At 41.5% G+C, this 27969-nt stretch overlaps 3 protein-coding genes across 16 annotated transcripts in view; 1 reads left to right on the top strand and 2 right to left on the bottom strand.

Moving 5' to 3' along the window:
* The window catches only part of ZNF518B (zinc finger protein 518B), a 429620-nt gene that overhangs the window by 162223 nt on the left and 239428 nt on the right, over nucleotides 1-27969 (top strand). For 2 of the 14 annotated variants that reach the window (XR_010601570.1, XR_010601562.1), the window contains one exon: nucleotides 20601-21259. The exons of 11 other annotated variants lie outside the window; for them this stretch is intronic. The gene's annotated coding sequence lies outside the window, so the exon portion shown is untranslated. Of the gene's footprint in view, nucleotides 1-20600; nucleotides 21260-23233; nucleotides 23347-24453; nucleotides 26350-27969 lie in introns of those variants that run through there. One more of the 14 variants, XR_010601563.1, reaches the window with a different exon arrangement.
* Nucleotides 15-27969, bottom strand: CLNK (cytokine dependent hematopoietic cell linker). Its single transcript, XM_008170152.4, has 6 exons — nucleotides 27741-27969; nucleotides 17897-17937; nucleotides 13202-13335; nucleotides 12333-12410; nucleotides 6098-6253; nucleotides 15-337 (listed from the first exon to the last, which is right to left on the bottom strand). Exons 2-6 carry the CDS (start codon nucleotides 17925-17927, stop codon nucleotides 191-193), a joined length of 546 nt encoding a protein of 181 aa, XP_008168374.3. The 5' UTR covers nucleotides 17928-17937; nucleotides 27741-27969; the 3' UTR covers nucleotides 15-190.
* LOC135972110 (cytokine-dependent hematopoietic cell linker-like) overlaps nucleotides 25691-27969 on the bottom strand; it is a 74336-nt gene continuing 72057 nt past the window's right edge. The window contains exons 15-16 of the mRNA XM_065598517.1: nucleotides 27741-27810; nucleotides 25691-25784 (exon numbers count right to left, since the gene is read on the bottom strand). Coding sequence (XP_065454589.1) covers nucleotides 25691-25784; nucleotides 27741-27810 — 164 coding nt within the window. The remainder of the gene's footprint in view (nucleotides 25785-27740; nucleotides 27811-27969) is intronic.

The raw sequence follows: 27969 nt of genomic DNA, 5'->3' as shown, positions 1-27969 counted from the left end.
TTTTCATGCAGAGCAGAGTACAATTTGATCTAGTCTCATATGAGAGAAATCACATTTCATTGTATTCATGAGAAACTTCTATGAAGAGTTCTAATTCTTGTTGAACTCAAGTCTAATCTCCTAATTTCAACACAGATTTTAAATATTAAGGTGTTCTTATTTTTACATTTGTACAAACATTTGAAATCACTTAGGGTAAGAAGCATCTTCTGTTCAACTTAAAAGGGTGTGTTAGGTAACATTGTTCTCTCTGGACTCCAGACTTATCCTTTCCATCAATAAGTGTAATGGGAACACATGTGTAGAAGTCTATGATTTCTTGCACTGAATCAAACTTCTGAAAAACAATAAACAATTGAACAGAGAAATGCTGAAAATCCTTATCTTCTGATATGAAACAGGTAAGAAGAACCAAAGCAATACCACATATAAGAAATAACACCTCTCCCTACCTCTCGCCCCCCACACACTCCCACCCCATTTCACCCCCTTTGCGCCTCCAGTAGTCTTCCCTGCTTAATATTACATTGGGACACAGTAGCTTTCTTTTTTAGGGGCAGAGGGTTTTAAACCCTTGGAATGTAACCTAAAATCCAGCCAACAGCAATGTGTGTGTTTTTTAAAGTGTGGCATTGCCCATAAGGGATTAAACTACTGATTTTATTTTATTTATATACTTTGGACCCTCTCTAGAATGCGGGATTTGGGATCCATGCATGTTGCCGCGTTAACGCGGGGACCGCGTTATAGCAGAGACCGCATTAAAATGAATTTCAGTTAAAGTAATTAAATTTGGGATCCATGGTTGCGACTGTTATATGAGAATTCGCACTATATAGATGCGCATTCTAGCCAGGGTCCGGTGTGTGTATATATAAAAACTCACTCACTCACTCACATGTTCCTAATCTATTATTTACTGAAGTATGCAAAAAACTAAAAAGAAAATAAACTGACATTCAGTGCAGGATACTTTAACTGTTGTATAATATGCTTCCTCGTCCTTCCTGAAATTGATGTCTTTTAGTGAATATATTGAGCTCATGGTTTTAATAGCATTTACCTCCCAGCTGTTATGAGGAAAGTAAGATAAAAACATTCTACTTCTTCTTTTTTTTTTTTTAACTAACCAGTTGGGAATATCTTGTGAGGAGCTGAGCATCTCCCACCCTCATTAACTTTAATGAGATTTGAGAGTGCTTAGTAGTAACTCCCAGAAGATGCTTGGCTCATTGTACAATTGGGCCCTCAGGTGAGCTCAATTTAATATACAAATTATGTATGTAAATGTGTACAGCTGTGGCTTAATTGCCAGCAAAAGACACCAACAAAGTTATGATTTTAAATTTGGTTGGTTTCCTCTTTTGCTTGTATTCATTGCATTATGGCTTTGTACCAATTTAACTGCATGAGGTTTTAGACACATGGTGTTGGTCACCGTGCTGCTAATAGAGAGGTAACAGTTTTCTAGGATAAATCCAAACTGTAGTCAATACAGTTCTTTTTCATAAAGAGATGTAAGGCCTAATGCTGTCCTTGGATAGATGCTTAAGTGGAATCAATTTCTTCTCAAAAAACTTCCCAAGGAAAAGTATGAAAAATAACATAGATGATGAAATTTACATTAGTTAATAAATAACAATCTGAATATGAAAGCTCAAAACCAGTATTTGGGATGGAAAAAAATTGCTAGATTAAATTAATTGAGTTTAAAAAAAATAGGTAAAATAAATTAATCCAAAAGTGAAAGCATGCTGCAGAAAATTTCCATCAGAAGAGAGTTATCCTTTAAAGAAGTGAAGATGCGAAATTGGAGAGAGGATGGCAAAGTACAGATTTTGAATATTAGGTCTGCATCTATTTTTTTTTTCTGTCTCCCACATGCAAAGATGGAATTCTCTTAATCTTAACAATATATTAATCTGTACTAAATACATTTGAAAAGCATTTAAGCAGACGGGGAAATTACAGATTGCAATTTTACTCTAATTGTTGAAGCCTTATAAATGTTTTAACCGCTTTGAGACAAACTGAGAAGAGAATAAACAAGAAAGAGCAACTTTGGAATCCTTCTGCTTACTCCATCTGAAATGCAGAGGCAGCTCTGATGAACAGTACATGCTGTACCTGCACCCCTACCCCAGTTCAGTGCATCAGTTCCCTCCCCACTTCCCAAAGACAGGTGCTGGTGTGATAGAAAGAAATGCTTCTCTTGGGAGTGTCTTGTCTCTGGGGCTTCCCAATGCTGCAGAGAAATTCTGGTCAATAGGAGACTTTAGTCAATCTCCATTGTTGGTTTCTGGGAAAGTTTTGTTTTTTTAAAACTTAAAAAAACAATTATATAAAGCCAACATTAAAATGGAAGATTTAAGCCATTTCTAATAGTTATAGATTTACTTTGTTAAAACCAACCAGTCTTGTACACTATGGTGATAAGAACTGAGAGACTATTAAAATACTTATTTTTGAAAATGGAACAGCATTGTAATATGAGTACTTTTGGTGCAGATCCACAGTCTAGGATGGGCATGTTCCCTCTGTGCACAGATTAGAACCTACTTATAAGTTCTGACTTTTGGGTCCGTCCATCACCTGAGATGACAAAGTTGGTATGTCTACCTTCCCACTTCTATGAAATCATTGTAAGATTTTTTTCCTCAAAGTTGTTTACATTTGTAAGATCATATAGGTCTTTCTTTTCCAATGCGCTAAAATGTCTGAAACTTGGTAGCACTCTGTACCATTGTGTAATAGTGCTCTGTACTGCCAGTTTCATTCCATTTTTTATGAGAGTTCTGTCTCCTGTTTTGGAGCCTTTTTATTTTGTCTGAATCCATTAAAAAAGTCTCAAGTGTGCATCTTGTGAAAGGCAAGATGTCATTTACCAGCCTCCACTTTGGCTGGGTGGTGGTGCTTGGAAGAGGGTCATCCAAAAATGTGATGCTCAGTTTACTGATTTCACATAAATATTCATAAGGAGTGAATATGAGCGTTCTTTTTTTGACAGAAGAGGCTTTAAAAATTTAGGCAAAGTCTGGCCACCATGCCAAGTGAAGGCCAGGCCCTTCTCCCTTATGAGAGCTGAGACAAATCACAGGCCATATGCAAGGAGTCCTTGGTTCCATGAGGTTCCAGGAAGCCTCAACAGTTGAAGAATCATACAAGCTTGAATATCTCTTTCAGGGAGAGGGAAGAACCATCACCACTGTTCCCCTGGACCACACTGTGGTCCCAGGAAAAGAGCTAGAAGCTCAGATCTGAAAGAGTCAGCACTTTTAGAGTGCCTCACAACCAAGACAAGGGGGCTCCAGCAACACCTTGGTGATGAACCTTTTGAATCTGAGGGACGGAACATCTATATTCTTGGTGTGGATGGTCCCTTTAAGAGCTGAGTGCCGGCTGGAATCTACACTGTGATTATTAAGGTATTCTAACCTTCTACTTCCAAGTCTAACTCATTGTGCCTGAGCTGGGGTCCCTTCCTCATTGCTAAACCTGCGTCCACTGAAGGGAATATGACATTGGAACTCAGGCCTCAAAAGTGCTGTCAGATGCATAAAGTAAAAGCTGAAAAAATAGCGAAAATTATTTAAAAAAAATTGTACATGTCATTTGGAACCACATGGATGAAACTATATATAGGCCAGAACTGTTCTTACTTGGGCAAAATTCCTGATGGTTTAAAATGGGAATTTGAGCATGCAAGATTAGGTCCTAAATTACTCCTGTGACTTATTTGTCAGCATTTCAAGCAGTTATTATTTGAAATGAAAAGATTTGAAGTGAAACTTTTAATGAAACACCTGACAAGTTAGTCGTCTTTATGCTAGGTATTGTATAAGAACATAAGAATGGCCATACTGGGTCAGACAAAGGTCCATCTAGCCCAGTATCCTGTCTTCTGTCAGGTGCCCCAGAGGGAATAAACAGAACAGGTAATCAAGTGCTCCTGTGACCTTGCACTCTATATGATTTTATGAAAATATGCTAATCTAACTGGAATATGCTTCATGCAAAAGGTCTCTTATAAGGTATCATTACAAAGCTTATAATCTACGGAGTGTGATCATCCTATTTATATAAATGTACCACTCTTGTATCTGAACCTAGAAATATGAAATATAACTCTGAGGGTCTATTGTAATTATGCAAAGTGTGGTGTATTAATGGTGGTTTGGAATCTTGATGACTCCCATTAACCAGGACAATTGACTGCAGATGGCTCGGTTTTACCTGTAAAAGTGTGTGCTGGCAAGTGGGTAATGAAGTCTTAGTGACATGTGATCATGTCACCTGAATTGGAATCCATCTTTAACCTGGTGCTTTTCCATTGGGGGGACCCAGAGGGACAAAGGATTCCCGCCTTATGCAAAAGATATATAAGTGGGTGGAACAGATTAAAGAGAGAGCCATCATGAGGAATCCCCTAGCTACCACCTGAGCTGGAACAAGGGCTGTACCAGGGGGAAAGGATTGTGCCCAGACTAGGAAGGCATCCAGTCAGTGAAAGAGACTTATTGAAACATCTTTCAGGGTGAGATATTATCTGTACTCAGTTGTATTAGGCTTAGATTTGCGTGTTTTATTTTATTTTGCTTGGTGATTCACTTTGTTCGGTCTGTTACTACTTGAAACCACTTATCCTACTTTCTGTATTTATTAAAATCACTTTTTACTTATTAACCCAGAGTATGTATTAATACTTTGGGAGGGGGGCAGCAAACAGCTGTGCATATCTCTTTATCAGTGTTATAGAGGGTGAACAATTTATGAGTTTACTCTGTATAAGCTTTATACAGGGTAAAACTGATTTAATTAGGTTTAGACCCCATTGGGAGTCGGACATCTGAGTGTTAAAGGCAAGAACACTTCTGTAAGCTGCTTTCAGTTAAGTCTGCAGCTTTGGGGCAAGTAATTCAGACCCTGGATCTGTGTTGGAGCAGACGGGTGTGTTTGGCTCAGCAAGGCAGGGTGCTGGGGTCCCGAGCTGGCAGGGAAAGCAGGAGCAGAGGTAGTCTTGGCACATCAGTTGGCCCTTCCTAAGGGGGTTTTTGTGATCTAATCCATCACAGATCCATCCCATCACCCATTCCCAGCTTCTGGCAAACAGAGACTAGGGACACCATCCCTGCCTATCCTAGCTAATAGCCACTGATGGACCTATCCTCCATTAACTTTAGTTCTTTTTTTTACCCTATTATAGCCTTGGCTTTCACAACATCCTCAGGCAAGGATTTCCACAGGTTGACACTGCGTTGTGTGAAGAAATACTTTCCTATGTTTGTTTTAAACCTGCTGTCTTTTAATTTCTTTTGGTGACTCCTAGTTCTTCTGTTATGAGAAGGAGTAAATAACACTTCCTTATTTACTTTCTCCAGTCATGATTTTATAGACCTCTATTATGTCCCCCCTTAGTCATATCTTCAAAGCTGAAAAGTCCCAGTCTTATTAATCTCTCCTCGCATGGAAGCTGTTTCATATCCCTAATCACTTTTGTTGCCCTTTTCTGAACCTTTTCCAATTCCAATTCCAATACATGTTTTTGAGATGCAGTATTCAAGATGTGGGTGTACCATAGATTTAGATAGAGGCAATATGATATTTTCTGTCTATTATCTAACCCTTTCTTAATGATTCCCAATGTTCTGTTTGCTGCACATTGAGTGGATGTTTTCAGAGAACTATCCACAATGACTCCAAGATTTTTCTTCAGTGGTAACGGATGACTTAGACCCCATCATTTTATATGTATAGTTGGGATTATGTTTTCCAATGCGCATTACTTTGCATTTATCAACATTGAATTTCATCTGCCATTTTGTTGCCCAGTCACCCAGTTTTGAGAGATCCTTCTGTAGCTCTATGCAGTCTGTCTGGGACTTAACTATCTTGAGTAGTTTTCTATCATCTGCAAATTTTGCCACCTCACTGTTTACCCCTTTCTCCAGATCATTTATGAATATGTTGAATAGGACTGGTCCCAGAACAGACCCCTGGGGAACAACACTAATTACCTAATTAATCCCCTATAGTATTTAGAGCTGTTAAATGCAACAGGTAAACAATAAAGTAGAATATCAGATGGTATTTCACTCACATCATCTCCTCTGAGCCCTGTTCCCAATGCATATTGCTGGCTGTCTTCCAGAAAACGTATTTTAATATTGTATACCTTGTTTCCGTAATATATGACCAAAACATATGGTTCAGCACTTGATTTTGTTGAACAATCTCTGACCAAGAATGTCTCATCCTGCATGACAAATTATAACATTAGTTATACCTGTAAATTCCATTAATGTGTTTACATAAACAGCCCAGGAGTTTTGAGTAAATTCTACAAGATTATTTAATGTGTGAACTATATAATAGAATATTGTAATCAAAATAGATTTTGAAACATACTATATTTGTAAACAAGGTGTCTTCTGACTATAACATAAAGAAGATTTTTTAATTAATAAAGTTCTTAGATTTAAGTAGTGAATTACATCTACGTAGTATACTTATTGAATCTCTGTATACAATAATGAGAATTATAGGGCAATGTATATTGCAATATTCTAGAATTTTTAATGTGGAAGTACCTTTTTCATATTAAAATGCTGGAAAAATTGATACCAAGAAGAAAATATTGTTTGTGAAGAAAGAAGAGTAAGATGATAATGTAAGGCAGTGGGAGTGTCATACCAAGGGTATTGCATCTAAAAATAAAGTTTTGGTTCATGCGCCTCAATTACACCTGGATGTAAAGTAAAGAAATTACATGGACTATCTGTAATGGAACCTATGATATTACCATAAATTCTATATGTTGCGTTGAACCTCTTAATTTATTTTAATTTAATTTTATGGATCTAGAAGGAAGCATATTCAAAATTTGATTTTTCATATAGTATTGTATTTGCACATTTTAAAGAGATAGCACTGAATTTTTCATATATCAGACTTAATTTTATTATAGAATTATACAGTAAGAAAGTTGTGTAGGCCCCAATTCTATACTATATGACAGACCTGCGGGTGGCTCTTTTACAACAGAAAAACTTCAAAAACAGACTCCAACGAGAGACTGCTGAGCTGGAATTGATATGCAAACTAGATACAATCAATTTAGGATTGAATAAGGACTGGGAATGGCTGAGCCATTACAAACATTGACTCTTTCTCCCTTTGTAAGTGTTCTCACCCTTCTTATCAAACTGTCTGTACTGGGCTATCTTGATTATCACTTCAAAAGTTTTTTTTTCTTACTTAATTGGCCTCTCAGAGTTGGTAAGACAACTCCCACCTGTTCATGCTCTCACGTGTGTGTGTGTGTGTGTGTATATATATATATATATCTCCTCAATATATGTTCCATTCTATATGCATCCGAAGGAGTGGGCTGTAGCCCATGAAAGCTTATGCTCTAATAAATTTGTTAGTCTCTAAGGTGCCACAAGTACTCCTGTTCTTTTTGTCTATACTGGCACTTTTCAGTACTAAAACGTTTGTCACTCGGGGGGGGGGGGTGTTTTTTCACACCCTGAACGATAAAAGTTTTAGTGCTGAAAGTGGCAGCGTAGACACAGCCTTAGGATGAATATTGGGTGGGATTTTCACAAGTGGTTAAAGGAGTTAAGTGCCCAACATCTATTGACTTTCCAATGACAGAAAGGAGGGTGTGCCTGTCCCTCTCACAATAGCAGGAGCAAGTATTCAACTCTGAATGATGTCCTTTTTATATTGAAGTCTGAAACACATCCACATAAATACAATCCACCAATGCAGCCACTCCTTGCTGAAGTTATACCTCCCTAATACAGAGAAGTTTTGACTGTGATCCAATTTACAGTATTGGAAAGCCATGTTCTGGTGAGATATCTCCCACAGTCAGGTTGTGACAAATAGCATGCTTTTGTTAGCTGCTTTTCCTTTATACCACTCACCTGTATGAAAAAACAAAAGATCTCCCTCTTTTGCTTTCCAAACCATCCATTGTGAGTGTCAGGGTTCCCTCCCCACTCTGAACTTTAGGGTACAGATGTGGGGACCCGCATGAAGACCCCCTAAGCTTATTTCTACCAGCTTAGGTTAAAAACTCCCCAAGGCACAAATTTTCTTATACCTTGGATTAAGTAACGCTGCCACCATCAAGTTATTTAAACAAACATTTAGGGAGGGCCACTTGGAGCCCTACCTTCCCCAAATATCCCTGCAAGCCTCTACACCCCTTTTCCTGGGCAGGCTTGAGAATAATCCCCTCACCAATTGGTACAGGTGTACACAGACCCAAAGCCTTGGATCTTAAAACAATGAAAAATCAATCAGGTTCTTAAAAGAAGAATTTTAATTAAAGAAAAGGTAAAGGAATCACCTCTGTAAAATCAGGATGGTAAGTACTTTACAGAATAACAAAAGATTCAGGAACATAGAGGATCTCCCCTGTAGGCAAAACCTTAAAGTTACAAAACCAGGGATAAACCTTCCTCCTCCTACAAAGGAAATTATAAGCCAAAATAAAAGTAAGCTAACACATTCCTTCGCTAGTACTTACTAATACTAATGGAGTTGGATTGCTTGCTTTCTTGATATGTCTCCGGCAAGCACACAGAACAGACAGACAAAGCCTTTTTCCCTCCCTGCCCAGATTTGAAAGTATCTTGTCCCCTTATTGGTTTTTTTGGTCAGGTGTCAGCTAGGTTACCTGAGCTTCTTAACCCTTTACAGGTAAAAGAGGAATTAAGCCCATACTGGGTAAATAGGGATGTTATGCTACCCTTAGCTGTATGTTTATGACAGTGAGGATGGCCAGTACAGTTTAGTGCTGGCAAATATGCCAATGCAAGGGGCCTTCAGCTCTTGTACGCTGCTTCATGCTGATTGAGAGTTCTTTGGGGAAAAGTTGAGCCCTCTGGGAAACAGAATGTCTCTCACTTACCTTGGGTTAAAAATATTATGCATAAAATGGCCTGAAATAATATTGCAGATTCCTTCAGTCACGATTTAACAGGAAACCTGTCTGCAATATTTAAACGATAAATGAGGCTGGTTTCAGGACAGTGTTCCCTCTAATTTTTCCCACGCGTGCAGAATGAATTTTGTTATGTTCACCAATAGGAAGGTGATGTGTCACATCCCCATGTGGTGGGGATGAAGCCGAGTGTGGGAGGGGGCTCAGAGCGGGGCACAGGGTTGGGCTGCAGGGGTGTGAGGGCTCTGACTGGGGGTGTGAGGGCTCTGAGGTTGGGCTGGGGATGAGGGGCTCAGGGCTGGGGCAGAAGGTTGGGGTGTGGGCTCTGGAGTGGGGCCAGGCCAGAGATGAGGGGTTTGGGGTACAGGAGGGTGCTCTGGGGCTATGGTAGGGAGAGAGGGCTCCCCAGAACTCTCGCTCCCCAGGGCAGCAGCAGTAGCAGTAGCTGGGCTGGGCTGGGTTGGGGGAGAGGTTCCTCTCCCCATCACGGCAGCTCCAGGGCTGGGGCCGTGGGATAGGTGCCCTGGCTGTGGTAGGTCCCGGCTGGGGCTGGGTTTGGGCCAGGGGAGGGGCGCTCCTCCCTCGGCCGTGGCAGGTCCAGGGCTAAGTTGTGGCCGAGGGAAGGGTGCCCCAGCTGCGGCAGGTCTGGGCGGCTGCTGGGTTTGGACTGCCCCTCCCCCAGCTGTGGCAGGTCTGGGGCTGGGTTGGGGCCAGGGGAGGGGTGCCCTTGCCAGGGCAGGTCCAGGCCGTGTGGGTTGCCTGAGTGCCTGCATGGTGCTAAATAGGCTTCTGCATGGTCACACTGTTTACAGAGAACTTAGTTTCAGGATAAATTATTTATTTAACAAGCAATAGCACAGTACTGATGCTGCTGTAATCTAGCCTTGTTGGAGAAAAAAGGTGGGTGAGAGAACTTTTACTGAACCAACTTCTGTTGGTGAGAGACAAGCTTTCAAGCTTACACAGAGCTCTTCAGGTCTGGGAAACTAACTTTGAGTCATAACTAAATACAAAGGGGAACAGATTGTTAAGCATAAATAGTTAAGACATAATTCAACGGACTGTGCTGGTTGTGTTTGGACTTTTCTCTGAGACCTTTTCCGTTCTGTTTCCAATAAATGAGCTTGAATCTGGGCTTGTCAGTTTTAAAAACACATCAGTGACATACAGCAAAATTACTCTGAGACGATCGAGCTCAAATGCAGTGGGGTGGGTATAGGGATTTACCACAACTCTGAAACATTAATTTTATATATAGACTAACATGTGCATACTACATAAATTCTAAACTGTCCACAAGCTACAAAATACACTAGTAACAAAGCTGCAGCTGCAAACTTATCACACATTCCTTTTTAAAATTATTTTTTTATTTATTTAGATAATTTTTTTTACATCTAACTACATGTTGTTTACAAGGCCACTTGTGAATTCATGCTTTGTGCATTGTTAACCTCTTTTTCCTTACTTCTGTTTTCTTTCTTGTTCATACAAGGCCTACAGTTGTATTCTTGGTCTCCAGATCTGTGTCTGCTGGAGAAGCCGTGACAATCAACAGGAAATATGGCAATGCATAGTGTCTTGCAAGACCCTGGCAACTATAAATTTCCTGCTGCTGGAGCTTAACCCTGTAACTCCTTTCAGGAGTGTGTTTGTGGGACACTAGATGAAAGATTTTTTTTTTTTTGGCAACAGTACTCATTTTTTAAGAGTATTGCTGTATTTATTCCTAGAAAGCCTGTTTTAATTATAGTACATCGATGTGCAGAGATTTATGTCATGTATATTAGTGCCTTTGTCTTTTAGTTTTACAGCAATGATTTCAATTCCTGCTTTTGGTTCCAGGTTATGATTAATTTAGTGTGTTTATTTTTTCAGTCTGTCATGTTTTGGCTTGGTTAAAGAGAGGTTCTAGCAGTAGGGATCATGTAAGAGAGGATGGAGCTACATTTACTATTTGAGAAACCTTGCATAATATTGACCTTAACTTGTGAGTTTTAAGACTATGCAGATGCAGGAATGGGTGGAGGAGAGCAACCAAGCTAATGGCAGGGAACTCAATCCCATAGCAAAGAACTTCAGCAAACAAATCATTACTGTTTACTCTTGATATTAGGTCCTGTGTAACAGGATGGTCTGTCCTTTTATGGGTCAGGGAGGCTGGGGAGCAGACAGCCCTGTTCTAGCAAGGAGCCTGGAAGGCAGATAATGGGAATCATCCAACCTAGCTGGGCAGCATCAAGGGACTGGTGACTATAAATGAGGGCCTGAGCTCCAGGTGGGAGCCTGGGATCGGAAGAGGTCTGAGAGAAGACTCCTGGAATTGCAGCTGGGGACAGCAAGGTGGACCTACATGAGCTGAGTGGAGGTTCTGACCAAAAAGTTGCTGAAGGCCAGTAGGCTTTGGGGCTGGTTTGAGACTGGTTTTGTTACTTTATGTTGTCACTCCATGTTTCCTTTTGTTGAACAATGAACAGAGCTCTGAGACGACGACTGTGAACAGATCTGAGCACTGCTGATTGTCTTTCCTATGCCAGTGATTGAGTCCATCAGCTTACATCCCCTTTCTTAGCTTCTCTCCCCTCCCTTTCCACATTGCGGCTTCTAATTCTTGGTCCTTAGTCTGTCAAAACATGTCAGAAGTGCCTCCTCTGAGGAGCAACCAATAATCAGAAGCCTCATGTGTGATACAAATTAACTAGGGACATCCCTCAAAATTGGGGCCCTACCTGACCAGGGGCCATAAGTAGAGCCTTGTGAATCTGCGGATATCAATGGATGCATGTTTGCAGACCACGGACGGATGCGAATCCAAATTTTGTATGTATACAGGGCTCTACCCATAAAGCTTGCCCTGATAGCAGCACACTTCTAGTACTGTTATATTTAAAGGAAAATGTTGGTTTGACTAGAAATAATGTTGCTAAAATGAGCATATATAATCCAGGGGAAAATATGGCAGTGTATTATGATATTATTCTTTCCTTAGTCCTGACCCAGCAAAGCATTTAAGCACATTAATATTCTACAAAACTGCAAGATGTGTATGTGTATTTTTATGAGTGTCCCTATATTAAAAATCCCATAAAAATAGGCCCAATGCAGCCCCGAGGAACAGCGTAACTCCCTTTAATATTGCCTGGGATGTAAAAAAGCAAAGAATTTGGCCATATATGTTTGTTTCACTGATAGTGTGTAAATTACAGCTTCTGAAATAAATATAATTAAGAGCTGTACAATGAAAAGTCAGAAGTGATTTAAAAAAAAGGTTGCCAACCCTGTTCATATACACTGTACCAAACTAGAATGCTACATAGTAAAACCTTGTTTTTCTCAGAGAGTTAAACCCATTGCTTTAAAGATTAGTGATACTCACGGTGTTCTCCTGTAACAAAGCCTCTTCTGCTTTCTGACGATCAAATTCTCCAGTATACCAGTCATATTTATTTAAATCCTGAAATTTGAGATGTTATGCATAGTATATAGAAATGAAGTACAGTTTTCAGAAGCAAAAGCCAATGAAAATATACTGAATAGATAGACTGATTTTCTGACTTCTTGTTAGCCAGTGTGGTGAAACAGAAGTTTACTTTTGTTGCTGGTCTGGTATGTCTTATGGATGAATAACAACCAATTTTGAGGTGTGTCTGCTCTGTTTCTCAACAGTTTGTCCTGAATTTGGTATTCTCAGTTGTGACCCACGGAGATATGGTGAAAGTCTAACCTGAATATTGCTGTGATTCTTGGTGTAAGCCACCTGTTACAAAGGTATGCTCACCTGGGTGGCAAGATAGATTTGAGTACCTGAAGGGACTCTCTGTGACTCCATATTTAGGCTATTATAACACCTGTGGAGTTTATACTTCGATTATTGATTGGTGAAATCTAAGTATAGAATTCACAACCAATTTGCAGGTTGTTCCCCGATTCTTAACAGTCTGCCCTGAGGTTGGTATTCATGCTTATGAGTCACTGCAAGCAGCATTACACCAAGCACCCACAGTTTCCAGGCCACTTAGGTGCCTAGCTAGAGTTAGTATGCAACTATTGTGAATATGTCAGTGTGTACACATACAGAATATACAGTGTTGAAATCTTTTTGCTGTGTGTTTGTACAGCAACCAGCACAATAGGGCCATGATCTATAACTGGGGCACCATGGTAATACAAATAATATATACTACTACAACTACATCTCTTTGGTAAGAAATTGACTCTTTAATGTATCAGCAGAGGGTTGTTTACCTTTTCAACAGGCTTCGTAAGATGCAGTGTTGGCAGGTTTACATATATACCTTGTGATCTACATTCAGAAGGCTTGTGCTTTCCTGGAGATGGTGACCTCTCAATTGAACAGTTTTGTATGTTTAATCTGGATCCTGTAAACATAAATTAATGGGAGAAAAACCATGTTGTTCTGTACTTCAACCATCATGTCATTTTGCCAGCATATGTGCCTTATTGAAAATACCTTAAAGTGTAGTGTTTCTTATTTGAAAATGCAGTTTTGTGATAACATTTAAAAATAAAGGGGCCTGATTCTGATCTGGGTGATACGGCTATAACTCCACTGATTTCAGAATCAGGCCCAATGGCATTTTCCAAGGATTCCTTTTTACTTCACTCAACGTTCCTGCACAATGAAAGTCACTTGCAAATATTAAATATGTACTACTTATTTACAACATAATTTCTAAGGGCCCCAGGGTCAAAATAGTGCTTTAGCAGAACATATTTATGACTATCTACGTGCTATAAGGGTAACAAAACCTTTTACCACATTTTATACTTCCATGGATCTGTTTGTAGCCTTAGCAATGCTTGGTCTGGGGTACATTAGAGCCATTCACAATCCCACCATTTGGGGATACCACTTCTGTCCACCTATCCACAGGAATCTCTAAATGTTCAGGATCTCTGCTGCTCTACTTAACATGGGTCTTCCCAATTAAGTCTATGAGCTTTGGCTCCGGCCCTGTAGTCTGAGTTCAGAGAAGTGACGTCTGCTACTTGTCGCACACCTGGAAGGTGTGAAAAGCAGTCATACAATACTTAATGTACAGATAATATTGGAATAAAACTGGATTATTGTAACAATATTTAAAAGCATATCATGAGCATGTCATTTATGTAACAGAATATTTTTTGTTTTGAAAAATGAAATGTGGAAAGGGGTACAATAAATGATTATAAGGCAGGAAAAGAAAAATGTGATTATCTAGATATTCCATCTTTTCTTTCTGGGGTCTATTACATGGGCCTGCTCTGTTTACCCAAGCTGTATTTCATTATATTTTATCTCTTTCTTGCACTATCAGTTTATTACTGTTCTGACCATATTGCATGCTGGAATAATGAAGACACCCAATCTTGAAAACAAGTTATTTGACAGAAAAGTAATAGTTTTCATGTGTTTAAAATTAATGCATTTTTTTGTGCAGGTATGTACCACATTCTGGCTTCTAACAGTATAAAATTTATTTTTAAAGACATGAAACAATGCCTATTGAAGTCAGTCGGAAGTCTCCTATTGTCTACACTGGGCATTGGATCAGTTCCTAAATGAAGGCTGTGAGCCAAATGTTTAAAAGGTCTGGAACCAGGCCTATAATTTTGTGTCTGCAATCAATTGTGTGTGTCAAATTGTGCTATGTCTACATATCCAGTTTGCAGCTGCAAATCAGGTCACTAGATACCAAAGCTCTATCATTTGCATCCACAGTTGATTGCAGGTACAGAACTAGTTGCTGCTTTCGGGGGGGGGGGAGACAGCCCTATACGCAAGATTTCGTATGCACTATATTGAATTTATTGCTGTAAAGTCTCCTGCTTTGTGTGGAACTGTAGTGCAGCAGCCTGGAAATTCTGTTGCAGTCTTGGTATTTTTTTTTAAATGGAGATTTTGATTGATTTAAATATAATAATTAGAGCTGCTATTAAAAATAATTGTTTTTAAAATTTTTTGTTTAATTTTTTATTTTCCTACAAGAAAAGTTTGGTTTTTGACCCAAAAATGCCTTCCAAAATCCTTGAAAAAAGTTCATTTTTTTTATTAACACCTGGAAAATTTCAACCAAAATGACATTTTCCATAGGAGTTTGGTGCCTAACCTACTTAGTTAGGTGCTTTTTGAAAATCCCACTAAGGTCCAGATTTTTAAAGGTATTCAGGCACCTAGAGAAATCAATGAGAGTTAGTTATTTGGGAGTTTTTGAAAATTCGCTTAGATGCTTGTCTGCATCTTTAGATACGTAAATACCTTTAAAAACTTGGCTCTTAGGTCTGTTGGAAATGGAACTTAAGAGCCTAAGTCACTTAGCACTTCCGAAAATTTGACCACAGATCTAATAAAATACATGAAATCATTGAATTTTTTTCTGGTGATGTTTATTTTTATAGTAACTTTATCTTATGCAGCCCCTAAATTCAGTGTGACTCAGATTTTTGTGTTGGCAATACATCAATGCATTTGCAAAAGTAGTCAAGGGAGAAGATAAAGGTTTTAGTAGCTGGGTAGAGATAAGCTGAAGCATTCATCACCAGGCCCACTTCCTGCAAAACACAAGAACTGACTGAGCCCTACCCTGCCTAACTTGAGAAATCTGATAACAAAAGCTTGTTTGCCTGGTGCAATATTAATGCAATAAAAAGCTCTGTTAATAAAAAAACAAAAAACAAAAAAAAATTAAAGCCACTCCATTCTTATTTATAAGTAATCTATCTTCTGGTTCTTATACGTTAACACAAAGACTGTTCATACATCAACCTGTACATGTAGAGGCAATACAAGAAGATATTCCCTTTAGCAGGTGTTTGTGCCTGAAAGACATCTTGTCTACATTCAACTAATTACAAACTGATAGTAAAGTCTTCTGCTTAAGACAGTAGGGGGCTCATTGTTTTATAACCAACCCTGGAGAGTAGGTGATAACAATAACCCTGCTCACATTCTAGCTAGCTGCCTAATTAGATAAATATATGGCTCCGATCGCCATAATATCTGACTGCTTTTCTACAGTTGAAAGAAAGAGATTTTGTTCTTTCTTCCTTGCCTGTGCTAAGGTTGGTTAGTAGAGGGTTTTTGTGTTTTTTAGTGTGTGTGGTATTATGGGAACATTACTGTAAACAACAATACGTACTAACCAATACTTAGGGGTAAAATTTTGGGGTCACATAAAAATTGGTCTTCATTTTACCAACACAGATTATCCAAGGGTGATAGTGGACAGCAGGTTTGACATGTTTGTAGTGTGATTTGGCAGTAAAAAGGCCAGTGCTGCTTTTAGCAGCATATGAAGAAACCTCATTTTCTGATTGGAGAGATGAGTATTTCTCTGTGTGTGTGACTCTGAGGAGACTGCTCTTGAATGATGCATTCACTGCTGGTAATCAGAACCAGAAAGATGCAGACAAAATGAATAGAACTGAACAAAGCTGTCAGTTACTGGACCAGCCACACATTAGACCACTCTTTATCCCTCTTGGGTGTACCCCTCAGTCCACCACTTAGACTGGAACTCTGGGTCTCCCTGTTCCCCAGCCATGTTAGCTGAACAAAGGCAGTTCGGGCTCCAGTTCCAGCAGCTGACACTCCAGGCTAGGATTCAGCAGCAGCTGAGCAATTTACTCAGCCCTGCATGAGTTTGCAAGCTTGTCCCCCTCTGGGCAGGGGTGGATGGATAGGTGTAAACAGTGTCCCCCCCTCCTGGCCGGGGGGGAAGAGGGGGTAAAAAGATTACATCCCCCTCCCGGTGGGGGAGGGGAAAGGGGTGAAAGCTGCACAGACCCCAGCACTGCTCCGGCTCTGTTGTCTCTGGCTGCCTTGGGCTGGCTGCCCCAGCGTTTTGCTGTAAGTGGCTGCCCCATTGGGGGGCAGGCAGTCCAGATGTGCCTACCTTTAAGATGCAATATAGGCACAGTACAGTACTTGCTTTTTTTTTTTTTTCCTTAAATCTCTGTTGATGCCTGATTGGTTACTTCTGGTTTCACATGGTGTCCGGTTGACTGGTCAGTCCGTAACTCTGGTGTTTGTATCTTTGTGGTTTTATGTATTTCCCCTTGCCTACACTTTAATCTTTCTTTAAAAGCATCTGTTAGTTCCCCTCAGCCCAGCTAACCCCCATCTGTGGCTGGGAGAAGCAGACTGTACTGCTTTCATCACACTCTCTGTCTTTGTGTGTTGCCTTGTATGACTGTCATCTCTCACTGATGTTCCCTGGGGTACCTGAGGGTACGTCTATACTACCTGCCGGATCGGTGGGTAGTGTTCGATGTATCAGGGATCGATTTACCGCGTCTCGTCTGGACGCGATAAATCGATCTGCGAATCGATGCCTGTACTCCACCTCAGCAGGAGGAGTAAGCGGAGTTGATGGGGGAGCCGCGGCAGTCGACTCGCCACCATGAGGACGGCCAGGTAAGTCGAACTAAGATACTTCGACTTCATTTCACGTAGCTGAAGTTGCGTATCTTAGTTCGAACCCCCCCACTAGTGTAGCCCAGGCCTGAGTTATCTTATCCACACTTTCTCCTTTTTGTAGGCCCAGAGCCATGTAATGTTTTAGCATCTCCTTTGTCCTGAGCTTAGTGTGGGAAAGAGTAAGCTTTTTTTTTCACCTGGATAAAGCCATGTAGAGTAAGCTTTTTTTTTTTCACCTGGATAAAGCCATGTAGGGGGGAATTCCCAATTAAACAGGTTCCCTACTGTTTCCCCAAGGACTCGTATGTGTGCCACTGTTTTACTTTAATAACCCTTTTTGATCTAACTCCATAGCAAGTAACTCATCATCAACAAACACACAGGCATACATTGTATTAATCAAAAATAATACAACTATTTCCTAGTTCATCATAGAAGTATTTGCACATATATTTGTGACATTAGGACTTATCCATTCCTATTTTACAGGGTTTTTTTGTATGGAATCTTAGGATTCTTACCTGAGCCTTGAAAACTTTTACTACTCAGCATACAAGGGGAGCTAGGAGAAAGTAGTAAATAATGTTAAGTAAGTGCAAATACTCACTCTGTTATTGATTGTGATATTGCATATATGCAAAGACAAAAATATGGAAAGTCTAAATGCCATTGAGTTCCATCAGGGATGAATTTGTATCAAAATAATCTGTTAAACATTAAGAATGAAGACAAGGAAAGTGTGAGATGAATGTAGCATAAAAATGTATAAGTTTGAGCTCTAATGACTACAAAGGGAAATAGTGTTAAAGGTTGGTGCATAGGAACCACAGTCATAGAATCATAGGACTGGAAGGGATCTCAGTAGATCATCTAAATAAATCAGTGGAGACATCCTACCTCCTAGAACTGGAAGGGACCTTGAAAGGTCATAGAGTCCAGCCCCCTGCCTTCACTAGCGGGACCAAATACTGATTTTGCCCCAGATCCCTAAGTGGCCCCCTCAAGGGCTGAACTCACAACTCTGGGTTTAGCAGGCTAATGATCAAGCACTGAGCTATCCCTCCCCCCTAGTCCAGTCCCCTGCATGCAAGGCAGAACTATTCCTGACAAGGGTTTATCTAAACTATTCATAAAAATCTTTTATGAGGGAGACTCCCTAGGCAATTTATTCCAGTACCTAACTACCGTGAGAGTTAGAAAGTTTTTCCGAATGACTAACCTAAACGTCCCTTGCTGCAATTTAAGCCCATTGCATCTTGTCCTATCCTCTGAGGTTAACTAGAACAATTTTCACCCTCCTCCTTGCAACAACCTTTGTATTTGAAAACTGTTATGTCCCCCCTCAATCTTTTCTTCTCCAGACTAAACAAAACCAATTTTTTCAATCTTCCCTCATAGGTTATGTTTTCTAGACTTTAATAATTTTTGTTGCTCTTTTCTGGTCTTTCTCCAATTTGTTCGCATCTTTTCTGAAATGTGGCTCCCAAACCTGGACACAATATTTCAGTTGAGGCTTTATCAGCGTGGAGTAGAGTGGAAGAATTACTTCTTGTGTCTTGCTTACAGCACTCCCGATACATCCCAGAATTATGTTCACTTTTTTGGTAACAGTTTTACAGTGTGGACTCATTTAGTTTTTGATCCACTATAACCCTCAGACCTCTTTCTGTAGTACTCCTTCCTACGCAGTCATTTCCCATTTTGTGTGTGCGCAATTGATTTGTTCCTTCCTAAATGGAGTACTTTGCATGTGTCCTTATTGAATTTCTTCCTATTTACTTCAGACCATTTCCCCAGTTTGTCCAGATCATTTTGAGTTTTAATCCTATCCTCCAAAGCACGAGCAACCTCTCCCAGCTTGGTATCATCCACAAACTTTCTAAATCCTGGTCTACACTACGAGTTTAGGTCGAATTTAGCAGCGTTAGTTTGATTTAACCCTGCACCCATCCACACAACTAAGCCATTTTTGTCGACTTAAAGGGCTCTTAAAATTGATTTCTGTACTCCTTTCTGACGAGGGGATTAGGCTGAAATTGACATCGTTGGGTCGAATTTGGGGTAGTGTGGACGGAATTTGATGGTATTAGACTCTGGGAACTATCTGGGAACTATCCCAGAGTGCTCCATTGTGACCGCTCTGGACAGCACTTTCAACTCAGATGCACCGTCAGGTACACAACAAAAGCCCCTGGAACTTTTGAATTTAATTTCCTGTTTAGCTAGCGTGGTGACCATGCAGCACAGGTGACCATGCAGTCCCAGAATCGCAAAAGAGCTCCAGCATGGACTGAACGGGAGGTACTGGATCTGATTGCTGTTTGGGGAGATGAATGCATGCTATCAGAACTCCATTCCAAAAGACGAAATGCCAAAATATTTGAAAAAATCTCCAAGGGCGTGATGGACAGAGGCTACAACAGGGACCCACAGCAGTGCCGCATGAAAATTAAGGAGCTCAGGCAAGCCTACCAAAAAACCAAAGAGGCAAATGGCCACTCCGGGTCAGAGCCCCAGACATGCCGTTTCTATGATGAGCTGCATACAATTCTAGGCGGGTACCCCACCACGACCCCACTCCTGTCCGTGGACACCTGCAAGGGGGAGTCTCATGCAACAGGGATGAGGATTTTGGGGACAAGGAAGATTAGGAGGTGAAGGAGGATAGTGCACAGCACACAAGCGGAGAAACCATTCTCCCCAATAGCTAGGAACTATTGTTTATCACCCTGGAGCCAATACCCTCCCAAGGTGGACTCACGGACCATGAAGCTGGAAAAGGTACCTCTGGTGAGTGTACCTTTGTAAATATAATGCATGGTTTAAAAGTAAGCGTGTTTAATGATTAATTTGCTCTGAAGATTTGGGATGCATTCATGGCCAGTACAGCCCCTCGTTTTAAATGGCCAACCCAACGGGTGCTTGGTATGGGAAAGGAGGGTGCTGCTGTTTGAAACCATTCCCACATGTTACGAAGGTTGAAGAAGCTGAAAGACTGTGGCTTACCATGGCTGCCTGCAAGCCGAATTCTGTTGCCTGGCCCTGCGAGTGTGATCTCTCACACCAAACTGGCAGGCCCGTAATATAAGAGGCAAAATGCGACCTTGTACCGAAAGCACATGTGCTATGTAATGTTAACAGCTTGGTTCACTGTGAAAGAGTCTACCCATTGTTCTCTAAAATGTGTCTTTTTAAATACTACTCTCCCTTTTTTTCCTCCCGCAGCTGCAAATGTTTCAATACTCCCCCTATCATCTCTGTCCCAGAGGCTAGCGCAGATGAGAAGGTGAAAAAAGCACACTCGCGATGAAATGTTCTCTGAGCTCATGCAGTCCTCCCGCACTGAAAGAGCTCAGCAGAATGCCTGGAGGCAAACAATGTCAGAGTCCAGGAAAGCAGAAAATGAACGTGAGGACAGGAGGGACGAACGAAATGAGAGGTGGTGGGAGCAAGATGAGAGATGGCAGCAGTGCGATGAGAGGAGGCAGAATGCAATGCTGAGGCTACTGGGGGATCAAAGTGATATGCTCTGGCATGTGGTGAAGCTGCAGCAAAGGCAGCAGGAGCACAGACCACTGCTGCTGCCCCTGTGTAACCGCCCACCCTCCTCCCCAAGTTCCATAGCCTCCTCACCCAGATGCCCAAGAACGTGGGGAGGGGGGAACCTCCAGGCACACAACCACTCCACCCCAGAGGACTGCCCAAGCAACAGAAGGCTGGCATTCAATAAGTTTTGAAATGCAGTGTGGCCTTGTCCTTTCCTCCTCCCCTCATCCGCCACCCCACCCGGTGCTTCCTTCCTCCCCTACCCCTCCCGGGCTACCTTGGCAGTTATCCCCCTATTTGTGTTATGAATTAATAAAGAATGCATGATTTTGAAACAATAATGACTTTATTGCCTCTGCAAGCAGTGATCGAAGGGGGGGAGGGCGGTTGGCTTACAGGGAAGTAGAGTGAAACAAGGGGGCAGGTTTTCATCAAGGAGAAACAAACAAAACTGTCACATCGTAGCCAGGTCAGTCATGAAACTGGTTTTCAAAGCTTCTCTGATGCGCAGCGCACCTGCTGTGCTCTTCTAATTGCCCTGGAGTCTGGCTGTGCGTAATCAGGGGCCAGCCGATTTCAACCTCCCACCCCGCCATAAACATCTCCCCCTTACTCTCACAGATATTGTGGAGCACACAGCAAGCGGCAATAACAATTGGAATATTGGTTTCGCTGAGTCTAACTGAGTCAGTAAACTGCACCAGCGCACTTTTAAATATCCAAATGCACATTCTACCACCATTCCGCACTTGCTCAGCCTATAGTTGAACAGCTCCTTACTACTGTCCAGGATGCCTGTGTATGGCTTCATGAGCCATGACATTAAGGGGTAGGCTGGGTCCCCAAGGATAACTATAGGCATTTCAACGTCCTCAACAGTTATTTTCTGGTCTGGGAAGTAAGTCCCTTCCTGCAGCTGTTCAAACAGACCAGAGTTCCTGAAGATGCAAGTGTCATGTATCTTTCCTGGCCATCCCACGTTGATGTCGGTTAAACATCCTTTGTGATCCACCAGTGCTTGCAGCACCATTGAAAAGTACCCCTTGCGGTTTATGTACTGGCTGCCAAGGTGGTCCGGGCCCAAGATAGGAATATGTGTTCCGTCTATCGCCCCACCACAGTTAGGGAATCCCATTGCAGCAAAGCCATTCGCTATGACCTGCACATTTCCCAGAGTCACTACCCTTGATAGCAGAAGCTCAGTGATTGCATTGGCTACTTGGATCACAGCTGCCCCAAAGTAGATTTACCCACTCCAAATTGATTCCTGACTGACCAGTAGCTGTCTGGCATTGCAAGCTTCCAGAGGGCTATCGCCACTCGCTTCTCAACTGTGAAGGCTGCTCTCATCTTGGTATTCTTGCACGTCAGGGCAGGAGAAAGCAAGTCACAAAGTTCCATGAAAGTGCCCTTACGCATGCGAAAGTTTCGCAGCCACTGGGAATCATCCCAGACCCGCAACACTATGTGGTCCCAACAGTCTGTGCTTGTTTCCTGGGCCCAGAATCGGTGTTCCACAGCATGAACCTCCCCCATTACCACCATGATGTCCAAATTGCCAAGGCCTGTGCTTTGAGAGAAGTTGGTGTCCATGTCCTCATCACTATCGTGATTGCGCTGTTGTCGCTTCCTCACCTGCTTTTGCAGGTTCTGGTTCTGCACATACTGCAGGATAATGCGCGAGGTGTTTACAATGCTCACAACACAAGGTGAGCTGAGTGGGCTCCATGCTTGCTGTGGTATGGCGTCAGCAGGAGAGCCGAGTTGCAGTGGAAGCAGTGGATGACGACAGGATGCCACAAGAATAGATATTTATAAAGAATGACGAGAGGACCTGCAAGGTGGATTCATGGCACAGGAGAGCAGAGTTGCAGCGGAAGTGGTGGTTGGATGATGACGGTTAGCAGTCCTACTGCACCGTCTGCTGAAAGCAGTATGGCATCTGCACAGAAAAAAGGCGCGAAACGATTGTCTGCCTTTGCTTTCACGGAGGGAGGGGCGACTGACGACATGTACCCAAAATCACCCGCGACAATGTTTTTGCCCCATCAGGCATTGGGAACTCAACTCAGACTTCCAATGAGCAGCGGAGACTGCGGGAACTGTGGGATAACTACCCACAGTGCAACGCTCCGAAAGTCGACGCTAGCCACGGTACTCCGCTGATTTAATGCACTTAGTGGGGACACACACAATTGACTGTATAAAATCGCTTCCTAAAAATCGACTTCTATACATTCAACCTAATTTCATAGTGTAGACATACCCTAAGTGTACTCTTCTCTGCCATTATCTAAATCATTTTTATCTAGATATTGAACTGAACCAGATCCAGACCAATCCCTGCCAGATGCCATTCTATATGCCCTTGGTGCTTGACTGTGAATCATTGATGATTACTCTCTGGGAATGTTTTTCCAACCAGGTACGTACCCACCTTATATTAGCTCCATCTACATTATATTTCCCTAATTTGTTTATGAGATGGTCATTTGAGACAGTATCAAAAGCCTTACTAAAATCGAGATATATCACATCTTCTGCTTCCCCCCTTCCACATGTCTTGTTACCCTGTCAAAGAAAGCTATTAGGTTGGTTTGACATGATTTGTTCTTGACAATGATTTTATAGATATATTAGAGACAGAGACTGCTCACAAATAAATACCAGTATTAGAAAAGTGGAAGACTCATCACATCAGAATTTTTTTATTGTGATGCATGGCTAAAAAGGGTTAAACATCCTGTAAAATAAACAACCCTCAAAAGACATGTGGGGAGATAATGTTTTTGTGTATTTACATATATATGAGTTGGGTGAACAATGTAATCAACAGTCCCTCTCTATGCTATATTCTGATAATTCAGAGATCAAAAGAATAGCCTAGCATTTAAATGAATTGTAAACACGGAATATCTCTGTATTCATCTCTCTTTGAAATGTATAGCAAAAAATCTGTGAATGGTGGAGGAACAAGCAAATTGCCTTATGTTAATTCTGTAGCTAAGTACCAGTGGTGGACCTCCTTCAAAGTCATCCTCATTGCCTTTTGTTCCCAGAGGAACTCCCAACTTGTCAAAGAGGGCATGAAATTGTATAAAAGGTCCTTGGGTCCTGATTCTGTCATCTCAGATCTGCTTAGGCTTCATCAGGGGAAGTTTTGAGGCGCAAGACTGAGGTCCCAGTTGTGCTGGTACGCCCTGAATATGGTATTTGGACATTGGACTATAACCTATGAACTATTTCTAAAAGAACTCTTTGCAACTGCAAAGCTCCTCATCTCTGCTATGAATCTGAATCTTAAGAATTGAACTCATGTCTGTATGTATATTGATCTTTCAACCATACTCTCTTTTGTTTTTTAATAAATTTTAGTTTAGTTAATAAGATTTGGCTGTAGCTTGTATTTGGGTAAGATCTGAAACATTCATTAACCTGGGAGGTAATGTGTCTGATCCTTTGGGATTGGTAGAACCTTTTCTTTTATATGATGAAATAAGATGATCAGGAATCTTCATCATATTTGCCTTAGGTACCTGGATGGAGGCCTGAGGCTAGATCACTTTAAGGGACTGTGTTATTGGACTTCTGAGTAATCAGTAAGGTAATAAAGAAGCTGTTTTATGCTGCCTTGGTAAATCTAAGTATTGGAATATTCACCAGCTTTTGGGGGATTGTCTGCCACATTCTTTGCAGTTCATGCTAACTGAGTGATCATAGCTGGCCCCCATTGGGACCCGGGTCACAGTATGCTGTATAAATATATTAGAGTCAGAGACTGCTCACAAGTAAATACCATGTATTAGAAAAGCAGAAGACTCATCGCTTCAGAATTTTTTTATAAAAAATAGATTGGCTAAAGCAATAAAAACTATACTAGAGGGAACAACTCTGCACTGTAATTGGTAGATAACAGGGCCGCATTCAAAGCCTGTTTAATGGTAATCTCTTTAGATCATGTCCTAAATTTGGTAATAATAATATAGAATCATAGAAATGCCAGACTGGAAGGGACCTTGATAGGTCATCTAGTTCTATCCCCTGCACTGAGGAAGGACTAAGTATTATCTAGACAAGTAGTTCTCAACCTATTTACCATTGTGGGCCACATATGCAGCTCTCTCTGTTATGTGGGCTGCATCCACGCAATATATATACTACCTGTATTGCCCTGAAAATGTCACATGGGCCTCAGCTTTGTGCTGATTGGGCCACAAATGGTCTACGGGTTGAGAACCACTGATCTAGACCATCCCTGACACATAGGTAACTTGTTCTGGTGCTTTAATTATCCTTACAGTTAGGGAGTTTTTCCCCATGTCTTGCCTAAATCTTCCTTGCTGCAATTTAAGCCCATTACTACTTGTCCTGTCCTCAGCAGATAAGGAGAACAGTTTATCACCCTCCTCTTTACAACTTTTTACACACTTGAAGAGTGTTATCATATACTTCTTCAGTCTTCTCTTCTCTAAAGAAATGCATATTTTTAATCTTTCCTCATAGGTTATGTTTTCTAGACCTTTAGTCATTTTTGTTGTTCTCCTCTCTATATGTGATAGGTGGTTATTTCAGTTTGCAGGGGTTCATAAAACTTTTCCATCAGTTTTTGCTTCTTATGGATTCACATCCCCTGACTTTTGCTCTGAGTTTTAGGTTTGAATCATCTCAAATACAAAGTGCAACTCAATCAAGTTTCACTTGGATTCACACAGGTCACAAGGGTGACTCTGTATCAAGCAAAAGAAAATCATAGCTTGATTTTTCAGAAATCATGTTAAGCTTGAATTTTTGGCAGGTAAAGTCACTGTGCCAAATTCAATCCTAATGTAAACAACCTCCGTGGCATCATTGAGGGAGGAATACCTGTGTAATACAGGGGAAAAACATTATGGACTCACATACCTCTGCATGATTGTATTTTAGGGAACCACAGCATGCATCTCTGAACAGGAACATTTCCTTAAACCAACATTTGTGCACTAGTCAAGGTTTCCCATGGGATTTTTGGCTTAAAATGGTTTTACTCTTTTGTATCCTGAATTTTAGCCAGAAATCTCAAATAGCGCTATTGAAATCATATGCTAATGTGTATTGAGCTTGCTGTACATGCATAGCATTGGAATTGGAAGACAGGGGAGATCACATGTGCCCCCTCCCCCCCACCCCCCGGATTTCTGCCAGGGTGGGAGTTGGGCTGAGCAGAGCTGAAGGGACATGCCTGGGAAAGATACCAGCAGTGAGTGCTCCCACTGAGCCCCACTAGGTGGCACCCAGAGCAGGGAAGCGAGACTGGGCTGGCAGCACAGCTCTCTGCCAGAGGAGGTGCAGAGAAGCCTGCTGAGTCCCATCCCTTCCTTGCTGGCAGACAGCCGCACTTACCTGCTCGAGTACGTATCTGGACTATCCTGGGGTGTGCAGAAGGGAGCTTGGGGAGTCAGTTGGAGCAATGGGGGGGAGAGGAAGCAGGATCCAGGGGTGGCAGCAGGGGCAGGGTGATGGTCATGAGTGGGTGGGGAGTCCAGGGAGGTGATGGGAGTGTGGGTGGGAAGTCCGGGGAGGCAGTGGGGGGCCAGAGGGGATTGGGGGACTGGGAGAGGCATCAGGGGCCAGAGGCAATGCGGAGGGGTGGAGATCCGGGGGAAGGCATCAGGGGCCAGGAGAAGCAGTGGGGACCAGGGCGCCAAAATACAAGTTTGCCCAAGGCGCCATTCTTCCTAAGGATGGTCCTGCAAAAGCCGGCCTTAAGGGTGGGCAACGTGTGCAACCGCCCAGGGTGCCATGGTCAGGGGGGCAACTTGGTGAAGAGGGTGTTGCTGGATGGTGCCTTGGCAGTCACCAGGAAGTTGATGGTGGTGATGGGTGGCCTGTCATGCCCCCACACTATCAGCAGTTACCAGTCACCAATGTGTATTCGCTGCTTGGAAGACTCCTTAGCTGAATAAAGCCTGGTCTTTGCTAGTATCTGTGAAATCTATGGGCTGGTTCCAATGCAATGGGAGTTTTTCTATTGACTTCAGTTGGCATTGGATCAGGACCTGTATGTCTTTGACATTCTTTAATTTGAAAGGACCTTGCCTGAATAATTGCAAATTACAGGACCACTGGTTCCATAAACCAAGAATCTAGTCACAAACAATTAGGGGCTATGTTCTGCCGCACTTACTCATACTTTGTAATACCTTCCTCCTCAAGTAGTTGAAATGAAAAATAGGATCTGTTTTGTGACCCATTAACAGTTGGTCAGTACAAAATGCAAGTACGGTATCTTTCGAAGGACAAAAGTTAAATCATTATATATTTCAAATTTCCCTACCCTGCCTTTTTATGTTTCAAAAATAACTGAGAAAGGGGGTGTGAGTGGTATTCAAAGAGAGGTTGAAAAGGCTTATGGGTGTTAGAATGGGGAAAAGACAGAAAAATTATAACAGATCTATATAACAGTGACTGGTCTAGAGAAGTCCAAAAAGATGTTCCTTATTATTAAGAAGAACAAGAGACCTCCCAATGAAAGGAACAGGGAACAAAATACAAAGAATATACAAGAAAATTTCTTCTTTATGTAATATATGGAACTCACTGCCATAAGATATTATTGAAGCACTGAATGCAGTAAGACTATAAATAGGAAGAGCATCTGTAGTTACAACAGCTTGAATGAAATTACAATGACCATCTGTCATGTTTCAGGGTATAATTACTGAATGGTATTAGAAAGTAATCATGCCTCCGTGGTATGGTACTGCACAGTTTTCCAGGTGCAGGGGTTTTGATTTCTTCTGAAGCATCTAGTACAAGCTCATGTGATTCCTATATTCCTACCTGGATGCAGGATGATATTTTGGTTTTTGCTGTCTTGTTTGGAAAGCTAATTCAACTTCCCTGCTGATATCTGGAATTTCATAAATAAGAACATATTATTCCTTCTCACATGTAAATTGCACAGCACTAAATACAAATAAGAATGCATCTAATCACAGTAATGAAAGGAAGGAAATTAATCTATATTCATGCATACGAGAAAGTGATTCAGTAAAAAAGCTAATGGGCC

The sequence above is a fragment of the Chrysemys picta genome, chromosome 5, assembly GCF_011386835.1.
Source record: "Chrysemys picta bellii isolate R12L10 chromosome 5, ASM1138683v2, whole genome shotgun sequence".
NCBI lineage: Eukaryota > Metazoa > Chordata > Testudines > Emydidae > Chrysemys > Chrysemys picta.
This window is presented reverse-complemented; position numbering and strand designations above follow the sequence as displayed.

Bases quoted from the DNA above. Each gene is read 5' to 3' on its own strand.
- CLNK (XM_008170152.4), bottom strand. From the start codon at position 17,927: ATGCTGAGTAGTAAAAGTTTTCAAGGCTCAG. The intron at 6,254-12,332 runs GTGAGTATCACT...TTTGTCATGCAG, and splicing joins CTTTGTTACAGGAGAACACC to GATGAGACATTCTTGGTCAG. The intron at 338-6,097 runs GTGAGTGAAATA...ATTGTTTTTCAG, and splicing joins CAGGGCTCAGAGGAGATGAT to AAGTTTGATTCAGTGCAAGA.